Below are 21,183 nucleotides of genomic sequence, written 5' to 3'. Positions count from 1 at the left end.
GAGTTGCCTACACTGCATAAAGACAAGTATGGAACACTGTAATTTCTTCGTAGACGCAAACCAATGAATCTACTAATAAAAGAGCAAGATCTTTTACACAGTTTCAGAAAGACTCTTTTTTCAGTACATTGCTATTTTCTGTAATTTTCTTTTTAACCCTCTAATGGCAAGGTGAAGTTTCCTGACATAAATGGTAAGGTGTGGTTGGATCAGACCCCACCCTCCAAATATCGATTTTTCAGGGTAAAATAAAAAATGAATAATGGGAAAAAGTTTTATTATTAATTAAACACACACAATATTTGTTATAACAACAAGTTTTTTTTAAAAAAAATTATAGTCAATAAGTAAGAATATAAAGTACTTTGGAAAAAAGTAGGAACTTGATAACAAAAAAATACCTTAATAGAAATATTCTCTCCAGAGAAGTGCATAGACGTTATCAGTAAAACTTTATTTTTTTTCTTTGGGGTAAATGACACCAAAGTTTTGTCGTCCTGATACATAAATGTTGAAGAGCCTACTGGAGCGGAAAGCAGCATTGAAGGTGGTATTTGCAGTTTGTTCCTCCTCAATGTACCTACAAATGAGAGTTTCTTTTGGAGGAGGGCGTCAGTCACCTCCAGTGAGGAGGACCAATTGTCTGCTGTAATTTTATATTAGAACCCCTGATAGATTCCGTCAGGCGCAAAACATACTGGGCAGGTAAACGCAAATCTCCAGGTCTCCCCTTTATTCTGTTGTCCTTGCCAGTGTATAGAATGCCAGGCAAAAAATAGAATTTCCTTGCGTAGCATAGTGGCATTATTTTCAACCCATATTTGTCGGGTTTCGATGTGATAGACATTTTGAATGGGCAGGCAGCCCGAAAACTCAGTAGAGTCTCATCTAGTGTGACATATTCAGATGAACTATAATTTATTTTTTTATTTTTTTTATTTTTATTTTTCCTGTTAGATTCAAACATGTCCCACACTTCTCTGAAAGCCGCAAATTTGTTGTTGATTTTTCTGGCCTCTCTGGTGGCTTTATCATTGAAACGGAGGTTTTCTAGAAGAAATGCAAATCTTTTCTTGCACGTAGTGCAACGGAATACCCGATGTCCATAGGTTGCTGAGAACATCTCATCTACACTGAGCATAGAATTTTTTAGGACACAACTCATGAAGAGAAGGCCCACCAACCCTTTTATTTCAACGCACTCTGTTGGTGAATGAAACCACTGGACAATATGGTACTTTTGCCTAGATTTCTCTGTTTCAAGATTTGTATACACAACAATTTTTTCTATAATTTTTGAATCTATAAATAATAAAAATATTTCCAATTCACTAGTGACCCCCCTTGCTTCCCCACGTGGACCAGGGAGATGAGTAATATTATTTGATGCTGGTGTCATAGAAAATTTTGAATGGATGGGTTTGTTGATCCATATTGTCTCAAAGTCTTTACCTAGCTCAAAATTTCTCACATCATCTACATCTGACTGAGAATTACCAAACTCGACTGCTCCTGCTGCACAATGAAATACATCATCCTCGTCATCAGTATTAGATAATACATCAGGCTCGGCCTCCATTTACTCCACAGCGTCAATTCTCGTCCAGCAGCCACTCTCTGTTCCCAGTACCTGCACAATACTTAAGTGCTTTTATAAAAAGCGCCTCCCCAAAACTTTTTACGAAAACAGCCTTCAGAATTCGTGAAGATCGTATTTTGTACATTCAATTAAAAATTAATAGGAATGAATATTTACATGAATAGACCTGTTACACTAATGCAGTACAAAATTATTATACTCTGTTGAGAGACTTTATAATTAATACTTATTGTAAAGAATAGTGACTTAACCTATGGGCCCATTGTTAATACTTGTGTGTGTGTGTGTGTGTGTGTGTGTGTGTGTGTATGTGTGTGTGTGCGTGTGCGTGTGTGTGTGTGTGTGTGCGTGCGTGCGTGCGTGCGTGCGCACACTTCTCTTGCCATCTCTGATCCCAGAAGCCTTGATGGATCTAGACAAGATAAAATTAGCTGCAATTACATTAGTAATGGAAATTAATAAAAATACTATATGTATGTTTCCCATACATACTCCTCTGTCCTGCCCCGCTGAGACAACTCGATGGATGTTGCTGTCTCTGGCGTGGCCAATACGTTGAGTTGGTCACTACTCATCGGAGATGGAACTGGATGTACTGAAACTTACGGTGGAAAGTTTACACAAAAAGAAAAACACGACAGACTTCACAAGTTTCAGTGCAAAGACTCTACCTCTGTAAACAAGTTCTCATAAATATCATACTTTTAGACTTCTCTTATGTACTAGGTCTCACACCAAGACACCAATTACTGGGCTTGTTGAGGAATTCCGCACCTTCTGCATTAAACAGTTCATATGATAAATCCCGATGACTGCACACATTCAGAGACGTGACATACCATCATACGAGAAACTCGCCACACTCCAGAAAGGTTGCACCCAGCAGCAGCGGCATGGGTGGGCACAATGGCCACATTTGTACATCTGCCTCCAAACCCTGAGAGTATGGTACAACACATTGTGGCGTGCTCAACACGCCAACGAAAGGGAGAAAAAAAAAAAAAAGCCTCACTGAAAATAGGTGCAACACTGCAGTTGTGTGCCCATGACACCAGTAACAAATATCGCGAAAACAAATAAATGGTGCAATGCTGTAAGTTGTGCCGAGAACACTGTTGATATGCATTCAGTAGCTCTTCCTCAACAAAGACACAGTAATACAGGGTGCGTTCCGAAAGTAATGCAATTATTTTTTTTTAAAGTAATTTATTGAACAGATTTGCACAAACACTTAAAATTCTTCAAAGTACTGTCCTTGGGCCTCTACACATTTTTTCCAGCGACTCTGCCATGACCGGTACGCGCCCTGGAAGGCGTCTTCTGGGACCTCTCGCAAGGTCTTCGTCACGGCGGATTGGATCTCATCTATGGACGTAAAACGGGTTCCTTTCAGGGCTGACTTAATCCTAGGAAACAAAAAGAAGTCAGCTGGGGCGAGGTCAGGACTATAGAGGGGGAGGGGGGTGGGGCAGCGTTGGCACCTGGTGTTTGGCCAGGAACTCGCGGACTCGTAGCGCGTTGTGGCAAGGCTCATTGTCGTGATGGAGTTGCCAGGTAGCGGAGATGTCCTTTCTCGTCCTGACGACCCTTTCGCGGAGTCTTTCCAGCACATCCACGTAGTAGGCAGCGTTAACTGTCTGTCCTTGAGGAACAAACTCCTTATGGACCACTCCTTTGCTGTCGAAAAAGACAATAAGCATTGTTTTCACTTTTGATTTGCTCATTCTTGCCTTTTTGGGCTTGGGGGACTGATCAGTGTGCCACTCAGAGCTTTGGCGTTTTGTTTCTGGGTCGTATTCAAAAACCCAGGTTTCATCACCAGTGATGACGTTGTCCAAATAATCAGGTTCAATTTCAACACGTTGCAAAAGTTCACTTGAAATTTCCGCTCGGTTGGTCTTTCCGTGACACGGTCGGCGTGCAGAGGTTTACAATAACAGACGTCCTGCCGCTTCCACAGCTCGGAGAGCACTGAAACCGGTTTCGCGGCAAAGCTTAGCGTCCCCCCCCCCCCACCTACTCCATGTGGCCCACTCCGACTACTAGGAGCGGCGCGGGGAATTCAATTGCATTACTTTCGGAACGTACCCTGTAGGTATGGTGAAAAGACAAAACACACATGAAGATCGAGTCTGTGTTACCACTTACTCGGAAGAGTGGTGGCTCCACCATGTGACGGGAAGTCCGGAAAAGTGAGTTAGACCGACACTTCGTTTTTGGAATTAAGCAAGATTGTGCAAGGATCATATGTGGCTTCGTAGCCCCTACAGGCTACACATGTACATGTTAAAGAATATAAATAAAAACAAATTACCACATTTAATGTCTAATAGGCACACAACAGAAATATGTTTTCTAACCAAGTCTATTTTACAAATATTTCAATTTTGTTTCACACACAGGCAGCACTTTACTTTCTGTATGAAAACTACATTCTCACGCTCCTTACATTTCAACAGATGTAAATGGCTCTGTCCGAGTATTTGTGTGGATTTTCTCCGAGCCCAATCCGCTCGGTCCTGGCTTCAATCTTGTCCTCCTTCTCTGTTTTGGTGATTGGAACTCGTGCTAGGACCACATATTTCGATTGACTCATCCCGCTGTTCATGTGAATCTCTGCGCCACCAGCTCATGTCGTACTTGCGGGTGTCGTTTTGTCTGTGCAAGTTACTCTGTCATCCTGAATTTTGTCTTCCGTAGTCCTGCCTCCAGGATGTTTCATCATGCTCATTCCTCCTGTCGTTGTTATTGTGCAGTGCTTCACGAAAGTCGCCATTGTAATGGTTATATTGCCCTTTCCTTTGATCATGTGCCGCTTCTTTTTAAAAATTAGCTCCAACTCGCACAGAAGGCTTTTGAATGTTTCAATATTCGATCTGTACTTTCCTACAAACAGAGCTGCTTGACAGTTTCGTGAAACAGAACTTAATTATTTCAGCATCACTATGTGGCACATCAAGAAACTGATTCTTTTTAATTAAAGCCTCAAAGAGCTTTGTGGGGCTCTTGTATCCGATGCCTCCAGATCTAGACACAAAATGATTTCTTGTTTTATTCGGTCTTGCATTTCGCGCGACTAATATGTTCCGAAAAATGCGTTGGTGAATTCTTGGTACATTCGGCATGTACCTGCATTTTTTCAGATGCTGTGCCCTCAATGTGCCTGTAGATAAGTTCTAATTTTGCTGTCAGTGGCCAAGATATGGTAGCATGTTAAAAAATGTGACAGCCAAATTTTTGGGTGAATTGAGCCTCTATTTTCCTGGAAAGTTTGGAATTTGAGGTCTGATAAAAAGTGCTTGTAATCAAACACTGGTCCCTCTTGCACCTTTCTATTGGTTCTAGTATCGAACGCACCCGTCTGTTCGACGCGAGCTGACATCTCTTGTTGCATGCTGTGACCACATAGCTCTGCCCCATAATGATACTGGAACTGAGTGTTGGTTGTTGCGGCCTGGCTGTAATTTTGATTCCGGTCTCTGGTCTGTTGTGTGCACTTCGTAGTCCATTACCTTGCGCCGAGCCTGTGCACGGTGGGCTGCTGTCCGGCGCCACACTTCGCTAGTCATCACCACTGGACATGGTGTACCAATTTGTACTTCACGTTCCAGGCATGCTACATGTTCTTCTAGACTTTAACACGTTTGGGTGGTACCCGCAATGCATTCTTCAACGCTTTCCATTTTTTGCATTGTGCTCACAAGTGCTTCCTTCCCCTGGGCTTTTGTTGCATCAGTTCCTAACACATTGACGTGTCTAATTCGCCTAGAGATTCTTGCACAGTTATTTGTGACATTTGCCAATTTTTTTGGTCCCAGCTGCCTCAACTCATGCTAACGCTGCTTCCTTCTTGGCTTCAACAGAACTTTTCTTCGCCTCGACACTCGTCTTACCGACCTACGCTATTTCGCTCTTCACTTTGTTCACAACCACAAGTACCTTATTCTCTACTTCACCCATTCTCTTTTCTAGGCTGTGCTTTCTGTCGTTTACCACCCCCAAAATCTCTAATAATAAATCCTTTGGCTGACTAGGCCTGTCTTCACCAATTGGTGATTTTACTCTAGACATTTGGCACTGTTATACTGTCGAGGCTGAATTTTCCTTGGTATTTTCTCATTTGTGTTCTTATTTATATAAACAAGTGCCTCCACATACATTTTCACTTTTAACCCCCCCCCCCCCCCCCCCCCCCCCACCCTCCACTTCTTTCTCACTGATTTCACCATTAAGAATCTCCTGTTGTCGGTCTGCCACCAGTTCATGTCTAACGTCTGTGTTCCACACCTCCCGTCCCGTAGGAAAACTCAACAATTCTTCATCTGGCTCAAAATCTGTTGCTACCCTGATCCTGCTCCATTGTGTGCAGTCTGTTTATTTGAGATATGTTCAACAACAGTCATGCCCTGTTACGAGTGAACATTCATTCATGGAACGTCAACAACAACAACAAAAATATAATAGCGAAAACCCCTTGTAACAGTTGACACAAAAATTGCACTAATCGACTCCTACTACTAAAAAAAAGAACTTAACCCACAAGTACAAATGTCGATAAAACAACCCCTCCAAAATAATTTCAACGCTGAAACAACACTGTCAGTTTCAACGAATGTGATGTGGTACAAAACCCACACACAACCAACACAGACAAAATAAAACAACATGAAATTACTAAATAAATGAACAAAATCAGTGGTTATTACATGCGCATCGCAAAATATTTTTATTCCGAAATCTAATTACAGCAAAGAAAATTAATTATGGTGTTTTTCTTTAATCAGGAAATGTTATCAATCAAATCCTGGCAGGGAGAACGAGACATGGACTTGACTCCTCCTCATCTACCAGCTAATTAATTATGTGCACAACAGTAACAGAAGGAAATGATGGTGGACCCTGGTAGTTGGTAAAATAAGGAGTGCTCACTCACAGTAATTTAATACAAAAAGTGTAACCTACTCAAAAAAGAGAACTTTATCGTAATAAAAAACAGGAAATGAGGGGGGGGGGGGGGGGGGATTCTGCCTATATCTACGAAATGATATGTGGATTGAATATCACAATGAGATTTATTATACTTCAGAACATAAATGAACATGATTGTCGACACACACACACAGTAGGTTAAAGATTTGAAATATTATGAGAATAAGAGTTGGCTTGAGAACAAGGGGCTCCTACTCTCTGTGGCTGTGTAAAATGTGATGTTGTTTGTTGTTGCTGTTGTTTTCAGTCCTGAGACTGGTTTGATGCAGCTCTCCATGCTACTCTATCCTGTGCAAGCTTCTTCATCTCCCAGTACTTACTTCAACCTACATCCTTCTGAATCTGCTTAGTGTATTCATCTCTTGGTCTCCCTCTACGATTTTTACCCTCCTCGCTGCCCTCCAATACTAAATTTGTGATCCCTTGATGCCTCAGAACATGTCCCACCAACCGGTCCCTTCTTTTTGTCAAGTTGTATCACAAACTCCTCTTCTCCCCAATTCTGTTCAATACCTCCTCATTAGTTATGTGATCTATCCATCTAATCTTCAGCATTCTTCTGTAGCACCAAATTTCCAAAGCTTCTATTCTCTTCTTGTCTAAACTATTTATTGTCCATGTTTCCCTTCCATACATGGCTACACTCCATACAAATACTTTCAGAAACGACTTCCTGACACTTAAATCTATACTTGATGTTAACAAATTTCTCTCCTTCAGAAACGCTTTCCTTGCCATTGCCAGTCTTCATTTTATATCCTCTCTACTTCGACCATCATCAGTTATTTTGCTCCCCAAATAGCAAAACTCCTTTACCGCTTTAAGTGTCTCATTTCCTAATCTAATTCCCTCAGCATCACCCGACTTATCTCGACTACATTCTATTATCCTTGTTTTGCTTTTGTTGATGTTCATCTTATATGCTCCTTTCAGGACACTGTCCATTCCGTTCAACTGCTCTTCCAAGTCCTTTGCTGTCTCTGACATAATTACAATGTCATCAGCGAACCTCAACATTTTTATTTCTTCTCCATGGATTTTAATACCTATACCAAATTTTTGTTTTGTTTCGTTTACTGCTTGCTCAATATACGGATTGAATAACATCAGGGACAGGCTACAACCCTGTCTCACTCCCTTCTCAACTGCTGCTTCCCTTTCATGTCCATCGACTCTTATAACTGCCATCTGGTTTCTGTACAAATTGTAAATAGCCTTTCGCTCCCTGTGTTTTACCCCTGTCAACATTGTTGAAAGCGTTCTCTAGGCCTACAAATGCTAGAAACTTAGAATTGTCTTTTTTTAATCTATTTTCTAAGATAAGTCCTAGGGTCAGTATTGCCTCACGTGTTCCAACATTTCTGCGGAATCCAAACTGATCTTCCCCGAGGTCGGCTTCTACCAGTTTTTCCATTAGTCTGTAAAGAATTCGTGTTAGTATTTTGCAGCTGTGACTTATTAAAGTGATAGTTCGGTAATTTTCACATCTGTCAACACCTGCTTTCTTTGGGATTGGAATTATTATATTCTTCTTGAAGTCTGAGGGTATTTCACCTGTCTCATACATCTTGCTCACCAAATGGTAGAGTTTTGTCAGGACTGGCTTTCCCAAGGCCGTCAGTAGTTCCAATGGAATGTTGTCTACTCCGGGGGCCTTGTTTCGACTCAGGTCTTTCAGTGCTCTGTCAAACTCTTCACGCAATATCGTATCTCCCATTTCATCTTCATCTACATCCTCTTCCATTTCCATAATATTGTCCTCAAGTACATTGCCCTTGTATAGACCCTCTATATACTCCTTCTACCTTTCTGCTTTCTCTTCTTTGCTTATAACTGGGTTTCCATCTGAGTTCTTGATATTCATACAAGTGGTTCTCTTTTCTGCAAAGGTCTCTTTAATTTTCCTGTAGGCAGTATCCATCTTACCCTGGTGAGATAAGCCTCTACATCCTTACATTCGTCCTCTATCCATCCCTGCTTAGTCGTTTTGCATTTCCTATCAATCTCATTTTTGAGACGTTTGTATTGAACTATGGTGCAATAGACTGACGATAATGACCGGAGGTCCTAATGGATCAAATATTAATCTCCTGACTATATAGCAGAGAGGTGCCGTGCAGCAACTCTGTGTCGAACTCTGGCTTCAAAGGCTGTCCGAGAATTCTAAGTTCTTCCTAAAACGAGCGACCAAGTTGCAAGACCATCCGACTCTGAGGAAGTTCAGATTTCGAATCCCCTGCCCGCACAACACAAGAGCGAAGCCGACATTGCTCTACTCCCTCTTCTTGAAAACTGCGAATCAGCATTCAGTTCAAATTCCAAAATTCCCCCACATTGTCTCTGAGCATTATTCGCACCAATAGTGACTGTTCCCTCCAGTTTCGAGCAGGGCTTTATGACGTCAACTAGCCTCAGTTTAAGTTGACCAGTCATGCCTCTGCTATTCAGCTGAGGGCACTGAACTTGCCATTTGACCGGCTACGAAAAAAACCTGCCTACACCACTGGCCATCTGGCCCCAGACGCTCACACCCAGCAGAGCACAGTCCACAAGTATTATCAGAATCAAGAGGACAATGCAGTCAGTCGGTGCCAGGAATCTTCGTTCAACACGTGCCGGGACAGTAAACACACAAACTGCAGCGACACTCAGAAGTCTCGCAGGTAGTTTCGCCCTGCACTCAATAGGCGGAACTCGCCCGACGTCAGTTGTTCCGCCAGGCACTTAAGCCTATTGTATGAACCCCTCAGAATTCAGGGAAGTGCAGTCCCCAATTGGAAATGCAGTGTGCTGCGCCCTCCAATGCTCGCCTCGCACAGACCACCCAGGGAAGTAAAACAACATGTTTAGGAATCGAGTGAAAAATATTTTTTGACCTCTCAGTACAAATACTCTCATTACAATAACCTTATTCTTTCTGTTACTACCGTGAAATTGCATATAACATTCATAAATTTGATGAAAATGAGAGGAGACATGCAAAAGAGGGCACGGAACCTCTCAAAACAAGTAAGTTTTTGGACATAAAGCCTTCTTCTGAATTAAGCAAAACTCTCTCTCTCTCTGGCTGCCAAAGCCAGACTAATAATTCCAGAGATAGTGGTCCTGTGTGTGTGTGTGAATTTGCATAATTCAGACCATGGTATGGTGCGAAGCGAAGGGTACCTTATACCACTGCTTGTCATTTCCTTTCCTGTTTCACTCGCAGGTAGAGTGACGCAGAAATGACTGTCTGTATGCCTCCATATGAGCCGTAATTTCTCGTATCTTATTTTTGTGGTCCTTAAGCGAAATGTATGTTGGTGACAGTAGAATTGTTCATCAGTCAACTTCAAATGCTGATTTTTTAAATTTTCTCAATGGTGTTTCTCGTAAAGGATGTCGCCTTCCCTCCAGGAATTTCCACTGTATGGTGAATAGCAGTCTATCCTTTTCATAATATTGTCATAGATTCAAATTATATTTTTAGTCCAAGTTTGTTTCGTAATTAATAAATTCTATGGAAAATCATATAGGCAAAGAAGCAGCTACTTCAAGTTTTAACTTTCAAATTACTTTACTGTCACAGCTTAAATGACTAGTTCAAAGACTCTGAAAAAAATGTTAATTAGTCCTTATTTGTAATGAACTTCACATTATTATTGTAGTAAACTTAAAAAAAAAAAGATAGGCGGGGTCAACTGAAGTTTGCAGCTCCACCCACTTTCTTTGCCCTGTGACATGATTGTGTTTTCCTGCGTGACGTTGTGTGGCATATTTGAAATGGATCATGTGTGACAATGTGGTTGGTGGCATATTTGAAATGGACCATGCATTTAGAGGAAGTGATGGAGTATGCAGTGGTGGTGTTCAGTATGGAATGTTTGTTTCTAAATTGTTGGTGAGTAATTCATTGAAGTCCTTGAGTACTGTAGGTGAGAATAATAGTGGAAGAGTTTGTGGTGGTTTTTGGTTAGTTATTTCAGCGTGTAGTTGGCATTTGTGGGTAATAGATTCATTTTTGTATTTGGAATTATTAGTGCAATGTATTGTTTATGGTTGGAGATTTAATTTCATGTCCTGTTTTTGTTAGTTATGGATGTGATAACAAAGTTCATCAATAGGTTCTTGCATGCTACAATGAGGGAAGAGATGTTAAGCATGATCAAATTCTTATATTTATTCAGTCTTATATTATTCAGTGAAATGTTAAGTTTCTGGAGAAGGAATGAGACATTTGTAGCTCAAGTAACCTAGACACATTCTCATGTTAAACCTTACCACTTTTTAACCAAGTTTACTGCTTACATATTGCAGGAAAGTTACTTGCACATTATATACTTGAGACAATTATTTTATGTTAACTTGGTTCATTTAGGAGATGACTTTTCAGTCCTGGGAACTTTGTGCACTAGTGTAGGTGCAAAACACTTCTGCTTCACATGACTTCAAAATTTTATTATAGCAACTGACAAGAAATTTATGTACATATTTGTTACACTGTAGCCTGTTACCTGTAATTTAAACACAGGCTGTATTCAGTCCTACAAATGAGCATACGATATAGTTGGCCAGGAGGCCCCATTCGGGGAAGTTCGGGTGCCAAGTCTTATAAAAATTATTACTATCAATAACAGATATTTTCTGTACATCAGCAGCTAATTGTGTAGTATACATTACTACATCCAACACAGTTCTACTTCCCATTACCATAACAAATTCTACCATTAATAAAAATAGCAACTACTAAAAAATCTAACTATATCTACTACTTTTATAACATGAGTTATTGTGTGACACATTCCACAATGCACTCCATTGCACCCTGGTCCTTGTGTGCTGCAGAGGGTGTTGTGGCTGCATCTACCTCTTGTGTTGTATAGAGTTCCCTGTTTGTGAAGGACAACTCCTGTGCTCTGAGGGAGCATTGTTGCTGCCAGTGAGAAGTGTAACCACAAGCAGGTCCACATCACCCGGGTTCTAGGTGATGAGTCATGGCACATGGCTGCATTTCCACTATAGTGTTGTTATGATCTCCACACATGAGGGTTTTGCTGTTGATCTACAACAGCCGTTTACCTCAGCTGTCATCGCTGCATTGCTTCTTGATCTTCTGTCACAACATCCTGTAGTGCAGTGGATGGGGATTGACTGATAGGTAACATGCTACAGAAACATTCCTTGTAATAGTGTCTGCAATATTTTCCACAATCTGCTGTTCTGTCTCACCAGAGTATTTCCTTTATATCAAGTCTTCCATGCCAATTCAGTTGCTCCTGATCATATCAGCAACATCGGCATAATTGGACTACCCCACATATAGTATGCTACGGTGTGCCTTTTTCACAGCAGCCACATTAAGAGGTTTCTCTTCAACCAATTAGATGCCAGTGGGTGGTGTGAGGCTCCTGACCCCTGCAGAAGTGTGTCAGGCCTCTTGAAGAATTCAGGTACCTCATTCCTTGACTCTGTTTTGGGAGAAAACCATAGGTATGCCTTGCTGTTTGGGCATCATCTGATAGTTCCTGCCACTTATTATGGAGGATCTGACTGTGAATGGACATATTCTAAGTAATTCATGCAATTCCTGAACTTACACAGTACGAAAAGCTCCCATCAACTGAAGAAGTATTCTGTACTGCGCTCTGTTAACCCGTACTGGTGTTATGAGCAGACATCTGTGCACCCAACACTCATACAATATACCACGATCACAGTTAGGATAGCATTATGATACATTTTTATTGTTTGCATGGTAGTGTATAATCATAACTGGCTAAGGTAATAATTTTGTTCATTGTGATCCTGTTTCTCTTGTTTATTTCATCTGTATGTGCACTACAATTTTGTCACTCGCCCAGGGAAGAGGGTCTGGTGATGGACTTTCTCTTTATAGATATTTTGCTTGATTTCATAATAGGTTCCCTTTGAACAAGTATGTGATCTTTTCTGATGCAACAGGCAATTTCTCCTAGGCACCACTAATGTAATTATTGAAGAAATATGTTACATCTGTCTTCCGGGTTGCTTCTGGAGCTTCCGTTGACCAGGATCACCAAGTTGTTGCACTCCTGTGACTATTTCATTATCTTGCAACTTTTCTAATACTAGGTCAGGTACCAGATCCAATGGGCAGTTCAAATCCCTCAGGTGGTCCAAATGGCTGCCCACCATAAGTGATTAAATGCCCCTGTGATGTCCACTTTATCATTGAATGTCCTGTGCAGCTTGCCAGTAAAAAGCAACAGTAATAATGGCTAGCATAACTGCTGACTCTGTTCTTTGTTCCATTCTTCTCTTTGCCGAAATCTTTCCTTGGTGAGTCTTCATTGCAGGCAAATTTTCACAATATATGTCCCAGCCAAGGTGTCTTCTTTATTCTTGTCCTTTCCACTAGTTTTTTTACCTCTCCTTTTCTTAGAAGTACTTCTCCATTTGTCAGTCTGTTGCACTTTCAGTGTTGTTTTTCACCATTACATTTGAAAACTATTGAAGTATTTTTCTTTTTCATTCTGCCCAGGGTTCATTGCTGTACGATAGTACTCTCGAGATAATTCTTAATTCTATCTGAATTATTTTTGCGGTCAAAGATCTTTCACATCATCAGAAGTTTTATATCTATAGATATTCTAATTCATATTTCCTCCACACTGTTTACATTTTACATCACTTAATGTTTTTAAATTTTTCAAGGTATTCCCTTCTAGTGATATTTCATGGAACCTTCATTCTGCAAAATTCTCGTCAGTTTGGTCTTTCATGCATCCATCCTCATTCCTTACTCTTTTTCCCAATTTTATGATACTTCCTTGATAAATTATAATTCCTTTTCTGGTTCAGCCAAATGTGCTTGAAGATCTGTGTACATATAATTGGCTTCATTTTTTCTTCTCCTTCTGTTATGCGTCTTTGCTTTTCCTTATATTTTTTCAGTTGGTGGCAAACAGCAACCTGCTCCAACACTTCTTCCAATATCTGTTTTGTCTATTTCTATATCTCCAATACTTGCAACTTTCGGTCATGTGTCTAGTTTCTTTATGTCTTAAGTTACACTGTCTGATCAAAAGTATCTGGTCACCTGTTAGTGGACATTAATATGAAGTGTGTCCACTCTTTGCCTTTATGGTGGCTTGAACCCTGTTGGGGTCACTTACAGTGAGGTGTCTGAATGTCCGAGGTGGAATGGCAGCCCATTCTTCCCCAAGAGCCAAAACCAGAGAAGTTAGTGCTGTTGGACACGGGTCTGGAGCAAAGTTTACATTTCTAACTCTTCCAAAATATGTTCTCTTAGGTTCAGTTTGTGGGACTGTGCAGGCCAGTCCAGTTCAGGAATTTTATTATCCACAAACTATTGCCCCACATGCTGTTCTATGACAGCTTGCATTTTCATGCTAAAGCAACCAATCATCATCTCCGAATGGGTCGTCTACCATATGCAGTACTGAACGCTGTAAAATGTGTTCATATCCTTTTACATTTAGTTTTTGCATAAGCAAAGTAAGGAAGCTACACTCTCATCATGAAAAACACCCCTACATCCTAAACACCACCTCCATATTTTACTGGGGTACTGCACATATGGCAGGTAATGTTCTTCAGACATTTGGCAAATTCAGTCTTTTTCCCTCATGTTGCTACAGGGTACAGTATGATTCATGACTCCAAATCACTCATTTCCAGTTATCCACTGTCCTGTGGCATCACTCTTTACATCACCTCAAGCATTACTTTTAGCATGACTACAGGCTTATGATGAGCTAATTGACCAGTGTACCCAATTCTTTTTAACTCCTTACACTTTGTGTGCCAAATAAGGATACTTGCGATCGGATAATGCCTGCCCTTCCATTACACACAGAGTACTTCACAATGATATTCCAGTCCATTCAGTCTAAAACTTTCTCCCAGTCAGCACAACAGATGTGCTGTTAGCTTCCAGCATTCTTTCTTCTTCCATCTCCAAACATATAATAGTATTTTGGGTTCCATTTCGTTTCCTGAATTGAAACTGACTCTTGCTGCTCATGTTATCTTCAATTTTTCTTTGTAATCTTCTGAATTAATAATTTAAACTGTTAAATTTTTATGAATAATTTAAAGTTTTAAATTTTTTTTCTTTAATATATTTTTTCTTTAATTGTGTGTGTGTGTGTGTGTGTGTGTGTGTGTGTGTGTGTGTGTGTGTGTGTGTCTAAACGTGCGCACTTGTGAGGGGTGGTAGGGGATTCATTTTTATTGTACAAATTTTTACAACTTCATTGCCAATTTCTTATATGTGTTTTCCAACTTTTGGCTATTTCAGATGTTCCAGATCTCTCTTCAGATGAGTCAGAGGGTTACAATGAAAATGACATAGAAGAAAAGACAGATGCAAAATGTCTGTTTTGTTCTGACTGTGTCAACATAACAGAAAGTCTTATTCATTTGAAGGAAAAACATAATTTTGATATTTCGTATTTAAGAGCAAAATTCAACATGGATTGTTATGATTACATAAAACTGATTAATTACATCCGTACGAATAAAATTGAGGCTTCTGAAGTGATGCAGTTATCAGACTGCGTGTGGAATGATGACAGATTTCTAAAACCTGTGTTAGAAGATGATACATTTTTAATGATAGGTAATGTGGAATTTATAACTTTTTGTGTATAATTTGTAAAAATGTCAAGTTGCATCATTCCACTGTTAACTTTAAATCCCAGCTATAACTACCCACATGAGATTGTCCATAACTAGGATGAAAGCAAGGGCATACCTTTTTCAGAAGGAACACTTCCTGAATAGGTCTGTGTATTATGATACTAATTCCAACAGATCATTTAAATGTTCTACATTCCTTCTTGTGTTTAGGGCATCACTGCCACTGAGTACTTGACGTCACATCTTTAATATGTCCAATCTTACCAAATGTCAGGGGCAGAATTGTAATTGGATCCTTCTATCACCCACTGGGCTCATCTCATTAAGTTAACTGAAAACTGTAGAGAAAACCTCAGTTTGCTTGTACATTAGTTCCCCCCCTTCTACTATAATTATTGGTGGAGACTTTAATCATCCAACAGTCAACTGGGAAAAGTTAATATTTTGTTAGTTGGTGGCATGATAAGACATCCTATGAAACATTACTAAGTGTATTTTCTGGAAACTGCCTAGAACAGATAGCTCAGTGTCCCACTATTGGTGGAAATGTACTGGATCAGTAGCAACAAATGAAGTCATGTGCAGAAAAATGGACTAGTGCTCAAATGTAAAAGCTGAGAGATAATTGTTGCCATGTGTTGCTGGCTGCAGGAACTATCAAAATTCACATTCGTCTCATCCCTAAATATCTCACTAGGGTATTTACGGGTGAGGCCAATGTCAATTTTGATAGTTCCTATACCCAGCAACAGGTGGCAACCCTTATCTCTAAGTTTTTACGTTTGAGATTTAGCCCATTTTTCCGCACATGTCTTCAAATAGACCTGACCTTTTTGAGGATGTCCACACGAAACTAGTATGAGTGACCATCGTGCAGTTGTGGCAGCAATTATTACCAAAATAAAACTAAAACAAGCAGAAGTATTTTCAATAAACTAGATAAAAATCAGTAGTGTCATATCTCAGGGAGGAACTTGAAACTTTTAGCACAGGGCAATAGCATGTAGAAGAACTACAATTCAAGTTTAAAATAATAACTGAAAATGCAGTGGGTAGATCTGTACCCAGTAGACCAGTTCACGATGGGAGGGACCCTCCTTTGTATACAGTCACTGTAAAGAAACTGGTAAAGAAACAGAGACAACTTCATAACCGATGTAAAACAAAGTTTAGGGGGAATTTCATGGTGACTCATGTTACATTTTGAAATCAGTGTTTTTATTATGCTGACTTTTTATCAATCTGTAGACATATATTTTCTTTTGTAAATCATCATTATGTATTATGCTATTCAGGCAAAGATCTTGAATTAATATTTAAACAGGGAAGGGCTTTAAAATCAAAGAACAAGTATGTAATTTATATTGTGATTCACATTACAAATTTGGAACATTCTATTTGTAATGTACATGTTATGTCAAAAGTGTGAAACTATTAGGAGTATGGATCTGGTTTTTATCACAGAAAATACATATTAGGTTGGCATTCAGATGACACAGTTACAGATTTCTAAAAATATTTATACCATGTAAAATACTGTAATATAATGATAAAGTGTGTGATTCAGTGTTATGTGATTCATGTTACTAGTTATTACTTATTGTTGGAAAAACTTTTGCCTGTTAGCGGAGAAATGAAAATGTGACATTATTTACCAAACAAGATAAATTTAACATTAACATTTCACTTATTAAACACAACGAAAAATTATAAGGGCATGACATCTGGGAAAATAAACTGTAAATTAAGTTAAAAGTCAGATAACTGCACTGCACTGACAACATCAGATGGATTAATTTACTTTACAATTTTGTCCTGTGTGAACAGAATTTCATCACATGTTGCAGGCAATTTCCAATAGTGACCAGCATGCTCCATTGCATATTAGGTAAGAACTTCCAAAAACTGCACATACTTCTTCGGCATAGAATTTGCCATCATGTTCTTCTTTGTACCAGTCTCCAATTTTCACACTTTCTATAGTCTCTTCAGTATGATGATCTGCAGTAGGGAAATTCTTTGGAGACAGCAGATATGTTTGTAGTACTCCTTTCTTGTAGTGAAAGTAGTGAATTCTTTTTATGTGTGGTACTGATGATTCCAAAGAAAATATTTGAGTCAGATTAAGTTTCACATTGGTTTCTTGAATTTCATCAGTAGACATATGAAAAGCTTGCATAGTAGTGGTACTTGTAGCTGAGCAAAAGTTGGTGCATCACCTATTGTGAATTTTCACTTTTTTAGTGCATTCCACATTTGCCGTTTCACAACTGCACCAATTCCATCTATGGCTTCTTTACTGTGGGATGTAGAAAAAAGTTCCAGTAGATTTCCACATTGTGGAGCAATTAAAGTTGAGATACATAGCAGTAATATATTTGTTTTTAAATTGCGTGGCAGGCCTGTCTGACCAGATTGAAATTACCTTCACATTTTGAGGTACATTTGACAATACCTTGCTAATGTATACAGTCACAGTATCCTTGGAATGGGTTAACTTGTCTGAAACAACAACAATTGGGTGATGAGAACCAGAATGCCACACTGATACCATGAAAATACTAACTTGTGTTCGTGCTCAACGTGCCCTTTGCACCTCGTGTTGATAAACGCAAGAGTAATTTTCAACAAATTCAGTATGCAGCGATGCAAACTCCTTAAAATCTTGGCTCAGAACCATTTCCTTTTTCTGGTAGTAAGACACAGACTGAGCTTCCTTTTGTATAACAGTGGTAGAGCCTTCTTATACATCTACATGTAATACTCTGCAAACCATCATGAGGTGTATGGCAGAGGGTACGTCCCCTTTACCAGTTATTAGGTTCTCTTCCTGTTCCATTCATGCATGGAGCATGGGAAGAATGATTGTTTCAATGCCTCTGTGTGTGCAGTAAGTATTCTAATCTTATCCTCACGATCCCTATATGAGTTGTACGTAGGGGGTTTTAGTGTAGTCCTAGAGTAATCATTTAAAACTGATTCTGGAAACTTTGTTAGTAGACTTTCTTGGGATAGTTTACGTCTATCTTCAGGAGTCTTCCAGTTCAGTTCCTTCAGTATCTCTGTAAAACTCTCCCAAAGATTACAGAAACCTGTGACCATTCGTGTTGCCCTTCTCTGTATATGCTCAATATCCCCTGATAGTTCTGTGTGATAAGGGTCCCACGCACTTGAGCAATATTCTAGAACCAGTCAATGGGTGATTTGTAAAAAATCCCCTTTACAGACTGATTGCACTTCCCAGTATTCCACCAATAAACCAAAGTCCACCACCTGCTTTACCCATGACTGAACCTATGTGATCATTTCATTTCATATTCCTACAAAGTGTTACACCCAGGTTTTTTTATGAGTTGGCCGATTCTGAAAGTGACTCATTGGTATTATAGTCATAGGATACTACATTTTTTTGTTTTGTTTTGTGAAGTGCAAAATTCTATATTTTTGAACATTTAAAGCAAGTTCCCAATCTCTGCGTTAGGTGGAAATTTTATTAACATCCAACTGAATATTCATGCAGCTTCTTTCAGATAGTACTTCATTATAGATAACTGTGTCATCTGCAAGAAGTCTGATTTTACTATTAACATTGACTGCAAGGTCATTAATATACAGTATGAACAGCAAGAGTCCCAACACACTTCCTAGGCCCACTCTCAAAATAAAAGTTACTTCTACATCCCTCCATGGTAACATGCTGTGTCCTCCCCATCAAAAAGTCACCAATCCAGTCACAAATTTCACTTGATATCCCATATGATCATACTTTCGACAATAAGCGTAGGTGCGATACTGAGTCAAATGCTTTTTGGAAATCAAGAAATACTTCTTCTACCAGGTTGCCTTGATCCAAAGATTTCAGTGTCATGTGAGAAAAGTGTTAGTTGTATTTCACATGATTCATGTTTTTGAAATCTATGCTGCATGGCACTGAGAAGGTCATTCTGTTGAAGATACCTCTTTATGTTTGAGCTCAGAATATGTTGTAAGATTCTACAACAAACAGATGTGAAGAATATTGGACGGTAGTTTTGTGGATCACTTCTGCTACGCTTCTTGTAGGCGGGTGTGACCTGCACTTTTTTCCAAGAACTTGGCACAATTTTTCGTTCTATGTATCTACGGTAGATCTTAGTTGACGAGGGGCTAACTCAGCTGCAAATTCAGTGTAGCATCTGAAAGGGATTCCATCGGGGCCAGTAGCTTTGTTCAGTTTTAATGATTTCAGCTATTTTTCAACACTGCTTATGCTAATACTTTTCATTCGTCTTTCCAGTGATACAAGGATGAAATTGGGGCAATTCTCCTGGTTGTACCTTTGGAAAGGAACATTTGAAAATGGAGTTAAGCATTTCAGATTTTGTTTTGCTACCCTCAAGTTCAGTTCCTGTCACATGTGCCAGGGACTGCACCCTAACTTTAATGCCACTAACAGCCTTTACATACTACGAGAATTTCTTTGAGTTCTGTGAAAGATCATGCAACAGTATTCTGTTAAAGTAGTCATTAAAGGCTTCACTCATTGCTCTCTTGACAGCCAAATGCTCTTCTTTCAGCTTCTGTGGCCCTATGCTTTGTATTGCACCTTTTATGCACTAATCTCTGTTTCTTTAGAGTGACTGTATGCCATGGAGTTCCCTAACAATTATGAACTGTTCTACTGGGTACATATTTATCAAGTGCTTGGTCAACTATTCTTTTAAACTTGAACCATAGTTCCTCTACATGCACCTGCCCTGTGCTGAAAGTTCCAAGTTCCTCATTCAGATATGACACTACAAATTTTTTATCTAGCATGCTCAACATATATATTTCTGCTTGTTTTAGTTGTTATTTGTACTTTGGTAATCATTGTTGCCACGCCTGCATCATGGTGACTGATATCAGTTTTGCCATCAACCTCAAAGTTGCCATTAGATCCAATATATTTCCACCATGAGTGGGGTTCTTGTTTGACTTTAATAATTTTTGAGCCATTGTCTTCCATCTTCCAAACATACCATGATAAATTCACAATTTCCAGGTCATGAATTTTATAGGCTTCGTTGAAACCTGTACTGATGCTTCTGTTGACTTTTTCTAGCTTATTGCAGATGCTTCTTCTTAAATTATTCATATTTTCTTTCACTCTTTAACTTTTCTGTCATTCTGCTGCTGTTAAGGGCATCCTCTTCATTTAACCTTATAAAATATAACTGTGGCTCAGATGACATCACTCAATGTTACATATTTAATTTTCAGTTTTTACAATATTGGTTGAAATTGGCACTCTTGTTACATGAAATTTCATGTTGTTGTATTATAGGTATTTTTATCCTAACCCTTAATTTACCTACTCCTATCTTATATTGTTTATGCAATACTGTATCTGTCAAAGATAATGATATACTAATTCTCACCTGCCAGTGAGTTGAAATGAAGGTCTAGAATCTCCAATAATTCACACTCGCATCAATATGAAAAACATATAGCCTTATAAAGGTGGGATTCCTATGCAGCGTCTGACTCATGCGGCCGCTGTTGTGCACCTGCCACACTGTACTGCTACAGATGGTGTTAAACGGGACTGTGGCCCTTGTTGTGTCAGCTGCCTGCGGCTGACGCTACGGCCACCTGCCGCTGCGGCTCAGCCGGTCTGAGAGCAGTCTAGACGCAGCTGCAAAGGAGAACACAACAGCATGTCCGAGGGAAAAGTACTGTTCACGGTGGTAGAAGATGAGAAACTGGTAGAAATGGTTTCTAAATTTTCTTGTATCTACGATGTATCATTACCAGTATACAAGGACCAAACTGTGAAGGATAATGCTTGGACAGAGAGAGCAGAATACGTGGAAAGAACAAGTAAGAAAAGTATTATATACTTTCTCTTTCTTCATAATGTTTATTACTTGGTTGTCAGGCAAATAAGGGATATTGTAATAATCAAGAATAAGTAGCATCGTCCAACATAATGTTCAGTTTTTATTATAATA

At 39.4% G+C, this 21,183-nt stretch overlaps 1 protein-coding gene across 3 annotated transcripts in view; it reads left to right on the top strand.

Annotated features, from left to right (window-relative positions):
* Window positions 1-21,183, top strand: part of LOC126282525 (protein arginine N-methyltransferase 1) — a 96,399-nt gene that overhangs the window by 1,997 nt on the left and 73,219 nt on the right. For 2 of the 3 annotated variants that reach the window (XM_049982192.1, XM_049982194.1), the window contains exon 2: window positions 14,871-15,191. In XM_049982192.1, coding sequence (XP_049838149.1) covers window positions 14,871-15,191 — 321 coding nt within the window. Of the gene's footprint in view, window positions 1-14,870; window positions 15,192-20,714; window positions 21,053-21,183 lie in introns of those variants that run through there. The other variant, XM_049982193.1, reaches the window with a different exon arrangement.

The sequence above is a fragment of the Schistocerca gregaria genome, chromosome 7 (genome assembly GCF_023897955.1).
Source record: "Schistocerca gregaria isolate iqSchGreg1 chromosome 7, iqSchGreg1.2, whole genome shotgun sequence".
Classification (NCBI taxonomy): Eukaryota; Metazoa; Arthropoda; class Insecta; order Orthoptera; family Acrididae; genus Schistocerca; species Schistocerca gregaria.
The sequence above is the reverse complement of the archived record's forward strand: the minus strand, read 5'-3'. Positions and strand labels throughout refer to the sequence as shown.